Source organism: Anolis carolinensis, chromosome 1 (genome assembly GCF_035594765.1).
Source record: "Anolis carolinensis isolate JA03-04 chromosome 1, rAnoCar3.1.pri, whole genome shotgun sequence".
Classification (NCBI taxonomy): Eukaryota; Metazoa; Chordata; class Lepidosauria; order Squamata; family Dactyloidae; genus Anolis; species Anolis carolinensis.
Window position 1 is genome coordinate 223,253,398 of NC_085841.1, and position 22,937 is coordinate 223,276,334.

The window sequence follows — 22,937 nt, forward strand, 5'->3', positions numbered from 1 at the left end:
CTTTCTTTCTCCTTCTTTCCCAGTGGCAGGCGAAAGAAGGAGCAGTGGCAGCAGGAAGCATCAAGTGATTAGGCAAGCAGGCAGGGGAAAGCATTGATCAAGCAGGTAGATGAATGGCAGGAGGGCATGGTGGGGGAAAAGTATCAAGAAGGTGAGGGGAAAGCAGTGGCAGAAGCAGTAGAAGGTATTGAGCAAACGGGTGGGAGGAGAAAAGCAGAAATGGCAAGGGAAAGCATCAGGCTGGTGGGGGAAAGCAGCAGTAGCAGTAGTGGCAGTGGCATGGGAAAGCATTGAGCGAGCAGGCAGGCAAACAAGCAGGTGCGCAGGTATGGAAAGCAGAGAGTGGTTAGGCAGGCAGAAGCAGCAGGAGGTGCTCGGTGGGCTGCACCAATGACTTGTGAGGCCCACATGCCGCCTTATGAGTACACCCCAAATGTCCCAGGATTCTTTGTAGCAGAAAAGGGACACAAGGAAGCTTTTTTTTTTTCACGGAGGATCTTCATAAGCCCAGGAGATGAGTCAAAACCAGAAATGTTGCCTGGAGGCAACAGGCTTGAAAAACACTCTCTTGTTTTATTCATTTTCGTATTTGAAACCTAAAAGGACAGATCTGTGCCAAATGAGTGATTAAGATTTGTCCAAATGTCCTTAAAAATAAAACAAAACATGGAAGCTTACCCAATATGATTGGTTCTTAAAGATATTTCCAGTTCTCGTAAAACTTGTGTAGATTCTTGAACTCTTCTCCTAAATTTCTGTAATTTACATAGAAAGAAAGCATTATGCCAGTAAGATTACTGATTATAAAATCTAAAAAATATATCTGAAAGAAAACAGAAAAAAATAATTAAGACACAAAGAACTAGACTGCTCATCATGGTGCACGACAAGCAAAAATCAAATGCATTTTATGTAGATCCTAAATGGAGACAATATATTTTCGCTTATTGTTTTCGCCATGCCACAACTGCTAATATGTTCTGAGTGCTGTTCACGAAGGATAACAGAGGAGGTTACTATTACATATGAACACTGAATATACCAGATAATCTGCATACCCCTGATAAATTTCTCCACACTGATCCCTAGGTAATACAAATGATCAAGCCCTGTGGTGGTAGCGATCATACTCCAGAAGCATATGCTTACCTGTTTCATATTGTTGTTGTGTGCATTCATGTTTGTTTCTTATTCTTATTCATAGTGACACAAAGATAACTCAATCAGAGATACCTCACAACCTCTGAGGATGCCTGCCATAGATTTGGGCGAAACATCAGGAGAGAATACTTCTGGAACATGGCCATACAGCCCAGAAAACACACGAGACAATTCAGGTTTTACAAACTAGAGTTCACATAACTGTAAATCTCCAGTTTTTTTGGCCAGAATTGCTAAGATTGCCAATGGGGAGGGCAAAACATATACAGTATTTATTAGTTCTCTGTGCTGAGGGCCCAGTTGCTTAAGTTGAGGGTGGAAATCAATTAACAATCCAAGCAAAAACTCTTTCAGGCACTTTCCGTCCGGGCTCCATTTGAACTTTTGGCCTACACATGCTGTGGTCTGCAGCCCATAAACAGTGTGGTGTGTGGCTTTATTCAACCACCACTAAAACTTCACCATATGCCAGAAGTCTATAGCCTCTGTGGTATTCATAAATTGTTTCCTTCTGACCTGCACAGACAACCTTCAGTGCTCAGCCAACCATATAAGTATAAAATGGAGTAAAATATTTTCCCTTTTTAAAAAATCTAAGGAAGAAGTGGTTCGGAGCCTTGATAGGTCCTGCCTATTGACACATACACATGGCCCGTTTATATGATTTTAGTGAAGTTGAGCAATCAAGTTTTCATGGACTACAGTTCATTCTGGTCACAGTGTACTGTTGTATATTGAATGGTGGGAAAGTGGGTCAAAGAAAGACTGAATTTAGAGAATTACTTTGGAAAAGTAATTAATTACAGCTAACATTCACAGCAGGTACTCCACTGTAGTTAGCTGCCATTGTAGATGTAGTTTTAAGAATATAGTCTTTATTTTTCTATTTCTGAAAAGTACTGCATATAGTAACATAAATTTAGAAATTTTAGTCAAAAATCAATACTAAAATCTGGGTAGACTTTCCGTAGCGCAATGTAAGTATTGTACCTTAAGGTCAAGGTTTTCCCCTGACGTTAAGTCTAGTCGTGTCCGACTCTGGGGGTTGGTGCTCATTTCCATTTCTAAGCTGAAGAGCCGGCGTTGTCCATAGACACCTCCAAGATCATGTGGATGGCATGACTGCATGGAGCACCGTTACCTTCCCACCGGAGCGGTACCTATTCATCTATTCACATTTACATGTTTTCGAACTGCTAGGTTAGCAGAAGCTGGAGCTGACAGTGGGAGTTCACTCCGTTCCCTGGATTCAAACCGCAAACCTTTAGGTTAGCAAATTCAGTAGCTCAGCGGTCTAACCAACTGCACCACCGGGGGCTTCTTAACTCTTTTCAAAATTGTACCTTAACTCTTATCAAAAAAGTAGAGTGGCAACAGACAAGATATTAGTCCATCCAGATGAACCCAAAGGAAACACTGACTTCCTCTGCTTTCTCCCCTTTTTGGCCATTTTGAAGGCCTGGCTGCAAAGACAGCACTGGTGGTCACGGGCAACTGGTCCACCTGAGGTGGTACTGGTTATTTCCCCTCTCTGTGGAATGACCATTGACTTATTCATGAGTGACAAAAAATCCAAAATTTTAGCCCTCAAATCTGCCCTTACTTGATACATGAAGTCGACTACTGCAAGACTATATATGGTAATTAGAATAATGGACATTGGCGGTTACATTTTTAAATTCACTGGCCTATTTATTGTTGTTTTGGGGTTAACTTCTGTCAAAGTGTTATCAATTTAAAGCAATTTTGAGAATATGAGTCATGTTCACAAGGGATGCCAGATTGTAAACTAGAGATCATTCCTTCGATGACTGTATAGAAAAGGGGATTTCAGCAGTGGGCCTTGGTCCTCAAAATACATGCTCCTTCCACCTACTGTGCTGGCCCTTAGGCACCAATAATAAAGCATAAGACAGCATCATGAGGCAAATCACAAGGTAGCAGCTGAACTGTGTGATTTTCCTTGTCTACATATCAGTGAGACCACACTGCCTTAAATATAGAACTAACTAAAAATATATAGTTATGCTGCAAGAAGAGTGAGGATACTCCTTCCTCAGTTAAGGCTGAAATATACTGTAGTTACATATTGGTCCAAAGGAATGAAGTCTTTACAACAAATTATTTCCAAACTCTTATAAATACTACATGGTTAATCTGAACCTTCCTGTGATGGACAGCAGAGGGTCTGTCCAGCAAATATAATATGATACTCTCTTATATAAGGAGTCCATGTTTTCACTTTCCCATGCTCCAAAAAATATCTCCACCCCAGAAGTGTTTGTGGGCTTCCCTAGGGTTCCTTCTACTCTGCCATATAATCCAGATTGTCAAAGCAGATAACCCACATTATCAGCTTTGAACTGGGTTATATGGATCTACACTGCCAAATAATCCAGTTCAAAACAGATAATCTGGATGTTATATCACAGTGTAGAAGGGGCCTTGGTCCTCAAGTGCAATTCTCTGGTATGTTTTCAGCGCAAGTATAATCAAAACATAGAGTTTGCTTCTATCCACAGTTTCAGGTATCCAAAGGGGTTGCATTTTGGAACCTATTCCCCATCAATATGGAGGTCATTTGAAATAAACAACCAGTCTCAGCCCTTGGAATATCGAAAAAGGGGCACTGATGGGGAAAAAATTAAAAGGAGAGGCTTGACTATTAGCTGCCAGTGAACTGAGAACTTGGTTTGACTATGGTGGGAGATTAAGTGGGAAAAGTGTCTGTGGTCAAAATTCAGGAAAAATATTACAATATTTACACATTGTAAATCTGAACTAGGCAAAGGGCCAACTATTGTGCTAGATGTTTCCAAACGCCCTTTTGCTCAATAACCATTTATTGTTCTTTTTGGCTTAACGTCTGTCAAAGTGTTATCAATTTAAGGCGATTTTGAGTATATCAGTCATGTTCACAAGAGATGCCAGACTGTAAACTAGCGATCATTCCTGTTTCTTTAATGACTGTATAGAAGAAGGGATTTCAGCAGTGTTGTTTTTTATATGACAAGCAACATCTGGTGAAATGATCTTTTCTACACAGGTATTCAAAGCACAGCAGCCCACTCCAGTTTTCAGTTTGGTAATCTTACACACTATGTACAAACACAGGGAGCCACAGGGCTGTGGATTAAAGTAAAAGGGCAAGGTGAGTAAAAAGAGATCACAGTTAACTTCTACATGAGTACATTTCTGCGTGATTAAGAGCAATCCACCATAATTTCCTACAAAAGAAGCCTAATATTCAGCTTTACTGTTTGAAAACAGCTATGTTTTGGTTTATGGTGAAAGTAGGCATCGATTAACTAGCAAGTGTGTTGTCGAAGGCTTCATGGCCGCAATCACTGGATTGCTGTGAGTTTTCTGGGCTGTATGGCCATGTTCCAGAAGCATTATCTCCTGGTGTTTCACCCACACTTATGGCAGGCATCCTCAGAGATTGTGAGGTCTGTTGGAAACTAGGCAAGTGAGGTCAACTAGTTTCCAACAGACCTCACAACCTCTGAGGATGCCTGCCATAGATGTGGGTGAAGCATCAGGAGAGACTGCTTCTGGAACATGGCCATATAGCCTAGAAAACTCACAGCAACCCAGACCAGGAAGCCCTTTCAGTGGAAGCATCTTCACCTTCTCTCACACACCCCTCATTCCCAGCATAAAGTGATATAATTCTGGAAACACTATATGATTTTATTGGTTTCCCCAACTGATCCTGAAATGAGTGAATGTTTTTATTGCAATAATTCTCACCTTCCTTGTTACGGCTGGATCAAGATAGCCTTTTAACTTCTGAATATATGTATGAGGAGGATTCTTGACTTGAAATCTTTCCTATAGGGAAGAAGAGGAATTGTTAGCCATTTAAACAGTTACCAGATATGTGTTTTAGGCATCATAGTTGAAAACACCACACTTTGCTGGCTTCCCTCGGTTTAATTAACATTTTATCTTTCACATTTTATATACCAGAAACTAGAATAAAGCCCCAAAGATCAAAAGCTCTACATGAATTAATCAAACTGTAATTAAAAATAAAATACAGTTATGTAGTTTAGCAGCATTTTTGATTCCTGGGTCAATTCAACAGCATGTTCTTTGGAGAGAGGAAGGGGTATATGTAAAAGAGACAGACAGACAGACAGACAGTGATTGGTTATGAGTCCCGAATCCTACTACCAGAATAGCTCCAACATCTTGAATAACTGGGACAACCCAGAGCAGGCTCCTTATCACACCAATATAGCATAAACCAGCTAAAGACAAAAAACCATTTAATTTTATTACAGTTTCATGTTTACTCATCTTGGGGGCTGAAAATCATCTTTATGGTATTTGTAATGCTTGTCATTCTATCAATTATATGAAAACTGAGGCCCTTGCCACACTGTCCCTATATTCCAGGATCTGATTCCAGATTATCTGGCAGTGGAGACACATATAATCCCGTTTAAAGCAGATAATCTGGGATTGGATCCTAGAATATAAAGGCAATGTGGAAGGGGCCTGAGTGACTTTGGATATGTTTTCTCTTGGCACACATTTTTCATGGCTTCTTAATAAATTTTAAATATTTCAGAAGGAAGTTTACTTTCTTAGGAAATATAAATCTCTGTTCTTTTAGAGAAGTTAGTGCTCTTTTGAGCATAAGATCTGATTACTTACTCAAATCTATTTTCATTTTTTAATGATTGTATTTAACAAGACAACAATGTATGAAAAGAGACAAAGATTTAAATGGGGCAGCTACAGCTCTATGTTAGTTCTGTAGTTCCCGTTCCTTTAGTTTCTCTTTTTCTATTCTTTTTAATATCTATTCCTTTTCAATGACACTTTAAAAATTGCTTGGCTTTCTTATGCCAGAGGGGCATGTGAAAGTCCCAGTGGTTCTCAAATTCTGCTGCTTTAGACTTCCAACTCCCAGAAGTTTCAGCCAACAATCTGGAATTCTGGGACCTGAAGTCCAAAACACTACAGGACAAAAGTCTGGGAACCACTGTCATAAGATGCATCTACACTGTAAAATTAATGCAGTTTTAAGCCACTTTAAGTGAAATAGCTCAATATAAAGACAAAGGAATCATGGGATTGTAGTTCACTGAGACATCAACAATCTTCAGGAAAGAAAGTTAAAGGTCTTGTAAAACTAGAATTCCCATGACTCCATAGCACTGAGCCGTGGCACTTAAAGTGGTGTATGGCTAGGACATTCTAAAACAGTGTTTCTTAACCTGCGGGTCGGGAAACCTGGGGGTGTAGTGAGAGGGTGTCAGAGTGGTCACCATAGACCATCAGAAAACATATTTTTGATGATCTTAGGAATCCCTTTGGTAGAGAAGGCTGAATATCTCTTTGCCTGTCCTTCTCTTCCTTTTTGGAAACAGGCAGTGAATTCTCCCACCAAAAGCCCAATTTGCCCAATTCTATTGTTGGTGGGATTCAAGGGGCTCTTTGATTGTAGGTGGACTATAAATCCTAGCAGCTACAACTCCCACATATCAAGGTCTATTTTCCCCCAACTCCACCAGTGTTCACATTTGAGTGTATTGAGTATTTGTGCCAAGTTTGGTGCAGCTCCATCAATGTTTGAGTCTAAGTGCTCTCTGGATGTAGGTGAACTACAACTCCAAAACCCAAGGTCAATGCCCACCAAACCCTTCCAGTATTTTCTGTTGGTCATGGGAATTCTGTGTGCCAGGTTTGGTTCAATTCCATCATTGGTGGAGTTCAGAATGCTCTTTGATTGTAAGTGAATCTCAGCAACTACAGGTCACAAATAACAAAATCAACCCCCTCCAACCTCACCAGTATTCAAATTTGGGCGTATCGGGTATTTGTGCCAAATTTGGTCTACTGAATGAAAATACATCATGCATATCAGATATTTACATTACAATTCATAACAACAGCAAAATTACAGTTACAAAGTAGCAACAAACATAATTTTATGGTTGGGAGTCATCACGAGGAACTGTATTAAGGGGTCGCAGCATTGGGAAGGTTGAGAACCTCTGTTCTTAAAACTTCCTTTTTGTTCACATGCTGATTTCATAATTAAATGTTATGGCAATGTATTAAATACTGTATGTTGGTATTTTTAACAGTATTTTAAATGTTTGCTTATCTTCTGTAAATATGCATTAATCTCATAATACTGAATTATTATACAACATTCATTTTTTTCTTTCAACAATGACATCCTACACATTAGTATTCTTATCTTACTCATATCTATCTCGCATCAGCACTCTTTGAATGTTAAATATTGATAAGCGCTTCCTATCTGAAAACTGAAATAAAAGGTTCTATTATTTTGTTAAAGCACTGATTCACAAATCACACAGCCTTTAATACCTCTTTATCTTTGCACATGCTATTTTCTTTGCCACCGCATGCCAACTTTATCCTTATTCAAATGTATCCATGGGTCAAAGTACTCCTAGTAATTTGTTTGCATGTAAGAACCACACTAAGATCATCAAGCACGGAAATTAAGTTGTGAATGGCAGTTGCCCACTAAATGTTTGGAAATATGAGTTCTGCAAGTCTAAAACAAAACGTGGGTGTAGACAGTACTGGCTGGTTAACACTGATGCTATCAATATAAATACCTTCTTCTCTTCCATAGAGCAATTTTGAACAGTGTTCAATATATTGTATAATGTTTCCAGTTTTTTTTCATGTCAGGAGCAACTTGAGAAACTGCAAGTCACTACTGGTGTGAGAGAATTGGCTATCTACAAGGACGTTGCCTAGGGGACACCTGAATGTTGACGTTTTATCATCCTTGTGGGAGGCTTCTCTCATGTCCCCGCATGGGGAGCTGGAGCTGACAGAGGGAGCTCACTCACTCTTCCCAGATTTGAACCACCAACCTGTCAGTCAACAGTCCTGCCAGCACAAAGATTTAAACCATTGCACTACCGGGGGCTCCAGTGTTGCCAATGAAAATATAAATGTAAATCTTTTTAAGGTATCTAGTGTGTATGGTCAAAGAAGCATGTGAAAAGAAATAAAGGAAGCTCTGATTTTGTCCTCCTTTCCCATAGTGAATGCTAATTTATATCTTGAGTTTCAAAAGAGAGTCTCCATTACAGACAGACTATGTTGGAACATTAACTTCGGTGAAGTTTTAGTGCTAATGCTAACTTGTAAGTGGAGGCAAAGCTTGTGAGCAAATATGCACATGGGAAGAAGGAAGCATGTGATACACTGGAGATATTAAATGTTACTAGACTCATGGATATTTTAACGGATCTGTTTTATTTTTATTGAATGCCTTTGATACCATACTCTTCAATCTAAAAGAATCCAGAAACAATAAAAACAGTAAAGCTATAAAGCAGTCTGGTTACTGTGCAAAAGATATTACACATGCTCAAAAATCAGACTGATCTCTTGGTTGCTGATAAATGCACTGGCTTTGAAGTAACCCAAACAATTGTGTATTAGCCTTCCATGAGTAATGCAATGTATATATCATCAGCGTTACAATTTTATAAATATACAGCTAGAAAAAAAGACTATCATAACCCCCGAAATAGTTGTTGGCTGTATCTGTAGGCTTTCAATCGCCTATATGGATGACTACATATCAAAGACCTGGAATGCTCACATAGATGAGAATCAGCTCTCAGCTCAACATACCGATATACCTCTGAAGCAGCTAACAGAAGAAACAGAGAACATCATATATTGCTCCCCAATGCATATGTTTCTTTGACTCACCATGCGGGAAAGCGCTCAGTGAATCATAAACCTGGCATGCATGAGCAGTAAAATGCAATCATTAGTTAGAAGGTTATATACCAAAAGCATGATTTTTCTGCCAACTTTTCTTGAGCAGACAGCTATCGCTTCTAAAACTAATGGCTGGAGAAAGCACATTACGCTGCTGGGAATACACTCTGTTCAAACTTGTTTACAACTGTCGGAAAGCCATTCCCTGGATAGTTACTTCATCTCACTCTTCTTTCTCCTCAGATTATTTCCTTTGCTTTCTATTTCTAAATTAAGAGCTCCGGAAGTCCCAGCTTTTTCTTCAAATCTCTGAAGAAATGCAATATACTCCCAGGATCGGCAATGAATGCAGACAAATAACACTTCCAGACTAAGCTAAGAGCTTAGATGAGCCCTATTTGGAAATGGTTTAACTAGTAGTCGAAGAATAATTCAAGGGCTTGTCATTTGGGAAAACAAGAATGGCGAGAGATTATTTCAAATTGTCTCAACATTTTATATTTGAAGTAATTGGAAAAAGGCCTAGAATGTTCTGAACTGATTTCCCATTTGCAGTTAATACTACATAGGGATACTTAAATGTATAATGAAAGACGTCTTTCTACAGCACCAAAAGACTTTATTCTCCACTTTCAAATAAAAGTGGAAATGTTTTAATAAATGCACTCGGCAGGCAAGGGTGACTGCACTTACTATATTCAGGATATTTCTGTGCCTCTAATTCAAGATTAGTTGAAACAGGTAACGTTTTCATACATGAATCTTAATCTCACTGTCCTATACTGAACTAAATAGTGTCACCTTTTTTGTCTTAAATTTTCACTGAGCCACAAGCAAATCTGAATTTTAAATAAAGGTAATCTCAGTTATCTTTTAAATTCAGTCTGATTAATTAATTTGCTGCATTTGTATCACACCTTCCCTCCTTTTGGAAAGTCAGATCAATGCACATGAAGCTAACTTGGGAGAATGGGTTCAAACCAATCTTATGAAGTAGGCTAGGGAGAATTAGTGAGTCCCCTAAGATTTGAAACCAAAATACAAAATGACCTCTATCCAATAAACCAAATCTCTAACTAAATGCATTGGTATTTCAGTGCCTATCTAGTGAAATTCTCTCCACCTGCAGCTCATGGTTTGATGGGATAACACTCGCTTGGATCGTGCTATGTGTTTGCATAAATAAGGAATGTTTTTAACTGACCAGTAGTTCAGAGATTGAAATAATGAAATGGGGAAGAAAATTATGACCAACTCTTGAATATCTCAATATAAGATAGCGCACACACTGTCTTCTCTAGCCTGGTTCTGGTGGAAGCTAAAGTCCAACAGATATAAATTTTAGGAGAACGTCACTATAGACAGTGACACAGTTATCATGTTTTTAGCATGGAAGAAGTAAAAAGGCTTCAAACTAAATGTAAAGGTTGCTTGCCTATAAGTAGACATGAGATCTCTATTCAGACAAATTTCTGCAAGCTATGATGTAAACCCAGACTGTATTCATTCAGCCAAGATATAGCACTTCCACATGTAGAACAATAAATATAAGATTAGGGTGTATAAAAATTAAGAGGCTGGTACAGAATAAATGAGCCTCAACCACACTGCTATTACATGATAAGAAGAAAATTACGAGATAGACTTCATCTTGTTTTCCATAAATAAAATCCAGATTTGAGTTACATACTCTCAAGTTTCAGATTGAATACAGATCAAAATATGGTTGCCAGATATGAAGATTTCAAGGACAGTATGTGGGAACTTTTGTACTGGGTAAATCAATATTTCTGGTAATGAAACAGAATCACATGCTCACGACAGCAAGACTTCAGGTACACATGAGACTGACTCTCATTTTCTTAGTCCTTTGCTTTTATATCTTCCTTTTTTCTTTTGTATCCTTCAACCATTTAGATCAGTGGTTCCCAGCCTTTTTTGACCAAGGCCCACGTGACCAGGGACCACTTTGACCAGGGACCAACTCTCCAACGTTAGTACCAAAAAGGTTACAAATCAGTTTTTGTTCAACTTTAGATTCAGTTTGGTTATTTGGGGTGCTGATTCAGAAAATTGCACTGGATAGACCACATCAGCTCTATATTCTGCTGCAGACCATATGCCATCCAGTAGTCACCATCTGTTCGCCCATATTTAATCATCTAGAGCTGATGTGGTCTATCCAATGCAATAGTCAGCTCTTCAGAAAGGAGTAGAAATAAATAAAATAAAATAAAGAGGAAGGAGGTTTGAAGACTGGATTTTCGTTCTCGTGGTCCACTGCTGGGCCCACAGGTTGGGAACCACTGATTTGGATTATGAAACCCTTGTAACTGAGGCCTCCCTTTCTGTTGATGTGTGGCTCAAGACATTTCTGAATTATGGCAACCCTAAGACAAACCTATCACAGGATTTTCTTGGACAAATTCGTTCAGAAGAGGCTTGCTATTGCCTTCTTCTGAGACTGAACACCTATGACTTGCCCAAGAGCACCCAATGGTCAAATCCTAGTCTCCATAGTTGTAATCCAATGCTCAAACCATTACACCATGCTGGCTACTAATGTAAGTGATGATTAGTAACTTATTTTCAATACAACAAACAAAAGTAAACAGATGCATCTTCTATTTTATGGAAGTAGGCAGGGGAGCATTATCAGTGACAGAGTATTTTCTGTTGTGGTATTTTGACTCTTAGACAAAATCCAAAAACATATCTACTAGAAAACTAATGTCTTCTTTTTTATTTGATCAAGATTTCAATAATTTTAATATTTTATAGATTACTACCATTGTGCCTTCAGTTGTGAAATAGTGTAACACCAACACTCACATAAACCTTCCTGTATTTAATATGATGGGCCTTCCATGTCAGTGTGCACTGCAGCTTTTATTTGGATATATACTCAAGAAGGGGTCATCAAGGGGCACCACTTGATGGGAAGACAGAATACAAAGTAAGTAAGGAACTACTATTTTAATCTTCCATCAGCAACCTTGGAGCCATTTTGTTCAAAAGCCAGGTTACAAAAAATGTAATGGGCAGCAGAAAACATTATTTGGGATTCCCCTGCCTCTAAGAAAATCTGGAAAAACTTCTCATAAAGTCTGTCAGCCTCTGAAGTCTGTCTGTCTAAGAGCAGCAGAATTCATAGGAAATAGGAACAGTATCTGATTTCAACATATCCTACAGACTGCTACAAAAAGTTTAACAACTCCAAAAGGAGACAGGCTATCCATTTCTTTTTATTTTTCTGTAGTCTAACTTGCTGAACGGAAATTCAGGCCTAATGAGCTACACAGCAAACACTCAAGGAGGCTATTTCCTTAATTCATGTGTCTTATATGGTTACCCTAAGCAGCTTAGCCATTCTGTTATTCATTGTAAACAAACACACTAACCTTTTCTCAAGTAAGGAACCACAATCTGGAGAGGAGAGGCTTTTCTATCTGTGGAAACTCTGCATGCCATCATGATCTGAAATAGAGAGCCTTTCCTGTTCCTGGAAGCTTTCCATGCCATCAGGAACCTTGAAAAATACAGATTTCCAATCATGTGGAGAGCCTCCAGGAACAGGAAAGGCTCTCTATTTCAGATCATGATAGAGGGAGAGTATGTTCCCTTTCATTTTTTTATAATTTATACTCCTTGGTTAGGGCTATTCAAATCTAGTTTATTCAGAGATCTCCTTTACACAAACACATGGCAAAACCACTAGTATCGCAGACATTCCCTTTTAATTTAAATCTTTTAACAGGAACTCCTTCAGTTCACAGTCTACCTTTTGCTAGTTTCTCAAGTGCGTTCAATTCAGTATTCAGCTTCCTCTCCATCCATCTATGGGGACTAGGATCGTAAGTGGTGCAAGACTACTTAAAACTTTGGTGTTCCATTCCAATATACAAATCTTTGGATCATAACGGACATGCAAGGAAAAAGACATTTCTTATTTTCACCTTGGAACAGGCAATATTTGTATTTTTATTGCTTTCTTTGTCATTCTTTTCTTCCAACTTCTCACTAGCATAAATAAAATTTACTTATCTCCTTGTACATTAAGTTATCTGCATTCATGTTCCTATCACACATCTGTCAAGGCTTTTCATTTTCCCATATAAATTTAATGTAAGCCATTCCACTTTTTTATTAATCCTCCTATCTACCCACAGAGCCCTGTCTAGAATTACCTTAAAAACTGGAGATCCTATATCTGAATGCTGCATATTAACTGCATAAATGGTTATTCTGATTAGGTGAGGGCAGAATCAAATGGTTCTCCAGATGTTATTCAAATACAACTCCCAGCATTCCTTACCACCAAGTATGTTGGCTGGAGCTGCTGAGGGCTGCAGTTCAACAAAATATAGATGGCTGCATGATTCCTACCTCCTGTTCGATCTCTCATTTTTCTCTCATTAAGGTAAAGGTTTCCCCTGATGTTAAGTCCAGTCATGTCTGACTCTGGGGGTTGGTGCTCATCTCCATTTCTAAGCCAAAGAGCCGGCGTTGTCCATAGACACCTCCAAGGTCATGTGGCCGGCATGACTGCATGGAGCGCCGTTACCTTCCCAACGGTACCTATTGATCTATTCATATTTGCATGTTTTCAAACTGCTAGGTTGGCAGGAGCTAGGGCTAACAGCAGGCGCTCATTCCGCTCCCGGGATTTGAACCTGGGACCTTTTGGTCCGCAAGTTCAGTAGCTCAGCGCTTTAACGCACTGTGCCACTGGGGGCCCCTAGTGACATGTACCAGTATATATATACAGTTTGCGTACAAACAAAGAAATACCTTCCTGTCCCTCTGCCCACAGGAATAGATGGGAAGCAGAACAATTACTAATTACTGATTTTTTTTTGATATTTTTTTTTCGTGTCAGGAGCAACCGGAGTTGCTTCTGGAGTGAGAGAAGTGGCCGTCTGCAAGGACGTTGCCCAGGGGATGCCCGGATGTTTTGATGTTTTTAACATCCTTGTGGGAGGCTTCTCTCATGTCCCCGCATGGAGCTGGAGCTGATAGAGGGAGCTCGTCCACACTCTCCCCAGGTGGGATTCGAACCTGGCAGCTTTCAGGTCAGCAACCCAACCTTCAAGTCACTTAGTCCACTACGCCATCTGGGGGCTCCACTAATTACTGATACAGAATGGTCTTAGAACTGGTCAGGATAAGCTGATATAGAATTTTACTTGGGATTGCCCACATTTTAACCCAACTGCTGAAGACTTAGTGGAAAAACATATTCAAGTTTTCATTTCTCAGCCAAATACAATTCCAAGTATTAAGATCACTACCACCATGTTCTGAATATAAATGTCTCTGCCTTTGTGTCCGCTATGAAATCACATTCAAAAGTTTCAGCCACCTATTAGGAGGCATAAAAGAGATTTCTAAGAAGTTTCTAAACACACACACACAGTTTTGCCCTCATACAACACGCTTACCTAAAACTAAGAAGAAGAAGAAGAAGCAGAAGAAGAAGAAGAAGAAGAAGAAGAAGAAGAAGAAGAAGAAGAAGAAGAAGAAGAAGAAGAAGAAGAAGATCACACAGATAGACTCCAAGCAGAGGCATAACGCCGTTGCTCAGATGATTCATTGGAACTTGTGCCACAAATACCATCCGCCTGGGACAAAGAACTGGTGGGATCACAAGCCAAAAAAGTTATAGAGAATGAACATGTCAAGCTAATCTGGGACTTACGAATTCAGACAGACAGAGTTTTGGAGCACAATATTCCTGACCTCACAATCGTGTTAAAAAACCAAGTATGGATTGTCAATGTTGCAATCCCAGGTGACAGCAAGATTGAGGAGAAACAACTGGAAAAGCTGACACGATATGAGGATTTAAAGATCGAATTACAAAGACTCTGGCACAAGCCAGTCAAGGTGGTCCCAGTGGTGATCAGCACACTGGGTGCAGTGCCTAAAAACCGTGGCCTGCACTTAAACACAATCGGCGCTGACAAAATTACCACCTGCCAGTTGCAGGCCACCTTACTGGGATCTACACGCATTATTCACCGATATATCACACAATCCTAGACACTTGGGAAGTGTCCGACGTGCGATCCAATACAACAGCCAGCAGAGCGTCTGTTGTGGGCTCATCTTGTTGTGTTTCAAATAATAATAATAATAATAATAATAATAATAATAATAATAATAATAATAATAATAATAATAACAACAACAACAGCAGCAGCAGCAGCAGCAGCAGATCTTTATTTGTACCTGTTTCTCTTAGCTTAGCATTCTTCCCCACTGCCCTACATAGCTCAGGTGTTGTTCAGAGCTATAATCCAATTGTCCTATCCTGCCACCATATAAATTCCTCACATTCCAAAGTAATATCTTTCCTTGAAAAAGAAAGTCACCCATGCACTTCATAAAAATGAAACCATTCCACGTGCTGAAGGGGCAATAAAGAAAATTTCCTCCTTGGTCCCTCACCAAGATTCATTGGCAAGGCATTTGAGATACGCAAACACCTGATTTGATGTTAATTGTATTGTTTATTTAACTCTATTAAGAGGAGTGGGGGGACAACATCCAAAATTACACCAAATGCCAGGCTGTATAAAAACAACATAACATAAGAGTGGCACTTTTACTTTATTTTTAAATGATTGTTTCTGTTGTTAAATCAAAGTGCTGCTTATGGAAACCCTGTTTGGCTTATTTCCAAAACTAAACGAGAGACTGCATCTCACATATGAACCCACCAATGTTCTGAGATCTTCTTGGCAACTCCTTCTCTTTAATCAACCAACCTCACAGGCACATCTGGTAGAAACACAAGAGAAGGTCCCTTTAGTGGCTTCTCCAAGGCTCTGGAGCCTGGGGGCAGCCACCAAGGTTCATGGAGACTGACCTTTAATAAAGTCAGTGTTGTCCAGATCTTTTGTTATGCTTTTTAGTTGTCATGTTTTTAATTGATTTTAATTCCACTGATATTTCTAAATGGGATATAATAGCAACAATGCCCAGAAACAGACTGGCAGCCAACCACAGTCGTTGTAACAAGAAAGAGGTAGGCAGTCCCAGTTAACAGTCTGGCTACAACTCTTTGGACCAAATTTCTAAGCACTCTTCAAAGGCAGCCTCTAACAGAGCGTATTACAGTTAACAACTATGGGATGTAAAATATGAGATTTGGAAATGAGGCTGGGAACACAGTTTAACTCTAATGATTATTATTACAATCATTGTTTGTGTGCATGCATACACATGTGTGGTTTCAAATCTCAATAAGGGGTAGAAGTCCACATAAAGCAGGGATGGAAAATATTCAAAAATATTTTTAAATGGCTAAAAATATTTTTTGAGTTTAAGAAATATTGATGAGGACTGGACTGATATGCCTCTTCACAGTTTGGGATTTATTCTGCATATACTTCACATATTGTTGTATTATGCAGAAAACAGCATTTTCTGCACAGGATATAGCTTTTTCTGCATCATATTTCAATACGAAAATCTGAATTACAGGCAGTCCCCGAGTTATAAACATCTGTCAAATTACTCAGAGTTAAGAATGGGGGTGAGACAACAGGAACTAAGATAAATCTACCCCTAAGAAGGGAAATCCACTCCTGAAAGAGTTATCATGGGGAAGCTTTATCTCCAATCCTTGTTTCCACAGCGAGCTAAATATTTCAAAATCAAATTATCACTTGGGCCCCTTCTACACTCCCATTTAATCCAGATTATCTGCTTTGAACTGGATTATCTGAGTCTACACTACTATATAATCCAGTTCAAAGCAGATAATCTGGATTTTATATGACAGTGTAGAAGCCAGGGACAAAAAGTGAGATGAAATTGTCCGAACAGGTCGCAGACAGCAAAACAAATACCACAGGGGTGTAACCCTTCCCTGTGCTATCCAAAGCTAAAAGATATGTGTGTGTATATGTGTGGAGTTACACTTTAAAATATACCTGTTTTGACTTGCATACAAATTCAAGAATTCAATTTAAGAATCTACAGAACCTATCTTGTTTGTAACTTGGGGACTGCCTGTACTGTACAGAAAACATTGTTTTCTACTCAACAAAAGCTGTAATTATGGATTTGTTTTGTATAATAAGGTTACTTTGCATAGAAAGCAGCCATTTCTATGTAGGAATTAATATTTCTGCATTGAAATGTTATTCTCTACAAAGAAATGCTGGCTCATTTACACAAAATGCTGTTTTCTATTCAAAACAACCATGTGCAAATTTTGTGCAGAATACATTTTAATTGTGAATAGCTTTTTAAAATTACGTAGTTTTTGAAGACTTTCTCACAGAGAGAAGAAAATTGCAAAAATTACATCCCTACCATAGAAAGAGATGGGGAGAGACCTCACGGGTATCTCTCTGTACCTTAATGCATCTCCCTGTTTAACATAAGAGCTGCTTCTGGAAGACCTTGGAAAGGCATGGAATCTCACAGAATGGGCGAGCTGCATGAGGACAGGGACAATTAAGTGGGACTTGGTTGCACAACTGGAATTTTGCTTATGAAAGATACTTCTGGATCCTAGAAATGGTTTGCTCTTGGAAGAAGCACAAATGAGTGGTTTTCTTCCTCTGGAAAATCTTCTAAAATCCAATGTCTTTCTAACATAGTCCCAAGGTAGCAAGTGAAATCCAGGTAAGACTTTATTCAGAAAAGTTCATCCTCTTTCATCTCTCTCCACAAAAACTACTGTATACAAACTTTTTTTAAAAAAAAATACATAGTCTACCATACCCAATGAAGAGTTAAACCTGAAATATATAATATGCAAAACCAATTTTTGGGGAAACAAACCATGCATTATAATTGCAATTAGAGAAATAAGATTCATGCACCATATGCTACATCAGAATCACTTTTCTGAAACGTCTGCCTCCAGGCTGATCTAATTTACACCTGCTGATAATGACCCTCAAGAAGTCACAGGGTTAACCACGGATGGTCATCCTGAAGCCTGGGAGCATTCTTAATGGTTAAGAGTCCTTGAAATGGAAAAGGCTGGCAAAGGGTAAACTAGGAAGACCTGGAAACATTTGAATTCACCCTCCTCGGGGAACAGACAGAAACAGTTCTAAGAGCAAGTGCCATTTAATAGCTTCTTTCTAGTAGAAACACTCTCTTGACTGTTACAGACAGAAATATGAAAATGGCCAAGTAATATTTTCTCTGGATTTCTCCATCATTTTCTCTTGATTGAAATTCTCACATGTTTTTACTCCAGCTTTACTGTGCTATCAACAGATTCCAAGATGACAGATCTTTATCCGAAATGGTGGGGCTGTGAGCTGCAAAAGAGTACAATTGACTTGGAGGTGTGAATGACAGCACCTCGGCCCCAATGGTATAGCTACTTGCATTCTTTCTGAATCCTTCTGCCTGACAGTGTATACAACCAAAGACAAAGCTCACAATTCATAGTGGCTTTCTGCTCTAACTGCACCATGCTGTAAGCAAACAGCCCTGAGGAAATGAGTTACTTACAGCAGATTAAGCAATTTGCCACAGTGTCTCAGTAAATTGCAATTGTAAATCCCTACAATGCTTGAAATGTTCTGCATAGAATATTCAAGGAACACGAGCTAGTTCTGTAGTTCCAGGATCATTTGACAACTGCTCTGGGAGATACACAAACACATAGCATAACATAGGGAGTGAGTGGGATCAGTTAGATTCCATGTAACTATGAACGAACTAACTAAATTTCAGAAGGACTAAAAACAAGCCAACTTGCCCCATCTAGTTCTCTGTTTGAATATTTTCAGTTTTACAGGTAGTTTGACTAATCATTTTATGGGGCAACTCTTATTTGCTGTTTCAGACTTGATGATGAATTCAAGACATGAACACACATGCAAACCCACTTGTAAACAAAAAAATGACAGCATTTTACTATTTGCTTCAAGAAATTTTTCATCCCTGTAGACTGCCCTACCAATTCCCAGAATGATTGGATTTCATCAATAAATCAAAAGTTAATAACAAGCAGGACAAATTATTCTCATCGACATGCCTTCAAAGGTGGCTCAAATTCACCAAATCATGCGTTTTCAACTTTCCTTATCAGAAGTGCTGTCACCTCTAGATACAAAATAGTGCCAAATCATTATTAACTCAGTTTGATTTTATGAAGATGCGGCCCATGGAATCATCTAATTTTCTGTTCCCCAAGAACAGAACTGAAGCCACAGTGTCTATGTACTAAACCAGTTTATTAATGTGCTGAATTGGAGGCTAAGTTCAGCACATTTTTACTCATTATCACATATTAAGCCAGCTGCCACAGATAGAAATGTTGCAAAAGAAACATGTAAACTAGCCAACATATTCTAAAGCAGATCGAAATAATGCTTGTAATTTGAATTTGTCATCTGACTTGCCCTGGAACCTGAACTCGTGTGATTCATGTGGCTTACAAAGCCTATTTCCCCTGACTTTTTGTCAATTGTAATATGGCTCTTCTGATAATCTTCAATAGATCACAAATTTCTATTTGGAGCAGCATGCCTTCTGCAGCTCTGCTCTTCTCAATGAAAATGCTGTTTTGCCCTTTTGCTTGAAATACAGTAGAGTCTCACTTATCCAAGCTAAACAGGCCGGCAGAAGCTTGGATAAGCGAATATGTTGGATAATAAGGAGACATTAAGGAAAAGCCTATTAAACATCAAATTAGGTTATGATTTTACAAATTAAGCACCAAAACATCATGCTATACAACAAATGTGACAGAAAAAGTAGTTCAATGCGCAGTAATGTTATGTTGTAATTACTGTATTTATGAATTTAGCACCAAAATATCACAATGTATTGAAAACATTCACTACAAAAATGGCTTGGATTATCCAGAAGCTTGGATAAGCGAGGCTTGGATAAGTGAGACTCTACTGTAAGTATCTCTTTGGTCCTAACCAGATAGCCACTGGGTGCATGGTCATGAAGAGAAAGCCTGTATGAGATATTCACATAGTATATGAATACAGAATCCTGCACATGTTGCTGAATGCATACAGCAGACGAAGTCTTAAAAAAGCTACTTTTTATGTACACTGCCTAAAACTCCTCAATCAACATATTTGTTACGTCTGTCATACATCCTTAGAAAATGTTTTTGTGTTGCAAGAATAAACACTACCATTATCAAGAAGATAAGAACCAAAGCAGAATAAGTATTAAAACTCTACATGCAAGTACTTGGCACCACAAATTAAAATAACAAGATGGCACCCAATGGGAAAGATCTCTGAGATCTTCAAAAGAGGAAATCACAGTAAAGCAGACAATACTGAACTAGATATACACACTTCCTGATCTGATGCAAGCCAGCTTCCTCTGCTCCTATTATTTCACCTTACAGTAGTGTCAATTATTTGATTATTGCGCCCAGAATTTTGAGAATTGGAAGCCCAAAGGTTCTGCCTTCCTGAGAACACCCGTATCATCAAATTACAAGTCTTAAGGAAACACTTAATTGCTACCTTACCTGATCACAGATCAATTCCCATTTTTTCTCACTGTCATACTGCCGGAGTAGCCTTGCTTTGTCAGGAGGCAAATTCATTGCATTCTGTGGAGAAAGAGAAAACAAATAGGGTTGACCACAGCAAGCTTAAGGACGTAAAGAACCGTAACATGGTTGTAAACATTAACATTTTTCCTTTGAATACTCAGTTAATCCATCGCATTCCAGAAAAAGGATGTTACAGAAAGAACTGCAAGAGAATATCAAAGGAAGCAAAGACAGAAGTGTCTCCTTTGCACATACATACATACATACATACATACATAGGATTTATTTATTTCGTGTCAAAAGCATTGGTACAGCAAATACATTTCAAATAATGGAAATAAAAGAAAAAAGAAAAGAAATCACAAGCAACTAAATAGTTTTGGACCAAAAGCGGGCAACAGCAACCGCATTGTCTGTAGCTTTAAACAACTCCTCCTCCGTACATGAGGCAGGGCATTGTGGGCAAGCATACATATGCTGAGTTGTTTGTTCAGCTCCACAGTCACACAAGGTGGAGGATTCCTCCAGGTAGTGCCACCTTGCCAAGTTGTCTTTTGATCTGCCCACTCCACTTCTGAGTCTGTTCAGGGACTTCCAAGTTGCCCATTCTTAGTTTGCCCCTGGAGGAAGACCCTCATGGGGGGCCATCCAGTTAGAATTGCCAGGTTTAGCTGCCCAGAGGGACACCCTTGCTGTTGCTGGAGGAACATCAAGAGGAGTGGTGGTTCTCATGAAGACCTTCCTTGATTTGAGTCTGGTGGGAGGAGGGTGATAGTCATGCAGTGGGTGGCTTTCACAATGTTCGACCTTTTTTCTCTCACTGTTAGCAGCAACTTCCCGTCGCACGTCAGGAGGGGCAATGCCAGCTAACTTGTAGAATTTATCAACAGGTGTAGGTTTAAAAGCATTGGATACATACATAGGAGATACACCCTCTCTTCTGTAAGATTCAGTTCAGACTTTGCCAATATTTTGACAATAAAATTGGAGAGGAGTCATTGTGAGTCTCTTCACCCACCCACTCCAGCTACCTTTATTACTGTATCTTCAGCGGTAAATAACAGCAGCTATGCAGATAGGGGCAATACAGAAAATTAAATACAATCCATGAGTCAAATATGAAAGCAGCCAAAATGTACACAGCTTCTAAAGGGGTTAAATCTGATGCAGTATAAACAACAGAGTCTTGTGGCATCTTAAAGGATGTTAGAGAAAGTGCTGTCACATTTAAAGCTATCCTTACAATGTGACTGAGACATCGTGGACAAGTAGGACAACTATAAAGGCTTTCTTGTTTTGGCCAGGGACTTCACACAGAATCCACTCTGTAGATTTAATTCAGTTTGCCATCACTTTAACTGCCATGACTCTAATGCTGATCTATGTTCTTGTGCTTTTCTCATTGTGGCCTCCCTTGTTCTGTTCCATGACAGATGCTTAGATTGCTGTTCTCTCCAATCAATCATATACTCTATAGATACCTACCTTGAACTCACTAAAACCCTAATTAGTGATGTTTGCAGCTATAGAGATACAGGTTGCTGTGAGTTTTCTGGACTGTATGGCCATACAACCCAGAAAACTCACAGGAACCCAGTGATTCCGGCCATGAAAGCCTTCAACAACATATGAACATATGTATACCAAAGAGACACAATTGCTCATGGATCTACAGAATTAGTTCATGTGGCTGGAAATATCTCCTATAGTAGTTGGATTATTTCAAAACTAAGGGACATCAATGACATTTTGTCTAGAGATGTTGATTGAAATGTTTTTATGCATTGTGATATTTAAAACAAATTACAATGGATGTGAAGTTTCTGAAATTTATCTGAATTATTCTCAAGCATAATGGTATTATAATGGCCAACTGACTTCTTTAGGAGGCAACTTGTTCATGCCTATTGAACTGCCCTTTATAACAGCCTTCCCAAAATTGCCAAATCTGTAAGCTGCCTTGAGTCCCTTCGGGCGAGAAAACCAGGATAGAAATGCCATAAATAAATAAACAATACTTTATATGTCAGACTGCAATACCTTTCACCCCAAGCTTTCCTCAACCTGGCAATCTTTACATATCTTAATCTATAGTTCCTATGTTTTGTAGGAATGGTTGGAATAGAAACTTAACATAACTAAAAGGTGCCAGGATGAAGAAGGCAGTTTAATAAAGTGCAACCAGAGGACTAAGTTAGATGTAAATTCAACCATGCTCTCATTGCCTCTGCAAAACCTCACCAGGCTCACAACCTCGTACCCAGCCAGAACAGCAGCAGGAGTTTCCAAATCTGCAAGAATGAAAAGTCCCAGGATACATCTACACTAAATGCAGTTTGATACCACTCTAGCTGCCATGACTTGATGCTATGGAACCCTGGATTTGTAATTTGTGAGGCATGCGCACTCTTTGGTAGACAAGGCTAAATACCTTGTTAAACTATAACTTCCACTATTCCATAGGATTGAGCCATGACATTTAGTGGACTAAAACTGCACTAATTCTACAATCTAGATGCAATTCCAG

At 39.0% G+C, this 22,937-nt stretch overlaps 1 protein-coding gene across 9 annotated transcripts in view; it reads right to left on the minus strand.

Moving 5' to 3' along the window:
* fmnl2 (formin like 2) overlaps positions 1–22,937 on the minus strand; it is a 235,800-nt gene that overhangs the window by 76,638 nt on the left and 136,225 nt on the right. For all 9 annotated transcript variants that reach the window (XM_008117713.2, XM_016996227.2, XM_016996233.2 and 6 more), the window contains exons 2-4: positions 20,384–20,467; positions 4,915–4,995; positions 679–755 (exon numbers count right to left, since the gene is read on the minus strand). In XM_008117713.2, the coding sequence (XP_008115920.2) occupies positions 679–755; positions 4,915–4,995; positions 20,384–20,467 (242 nt within the window). The remainder of the gene's footprint in view (positions 1–678; positions 756–4,914; positions 4,996–20,383; positions 20,468–22,937) is intronic.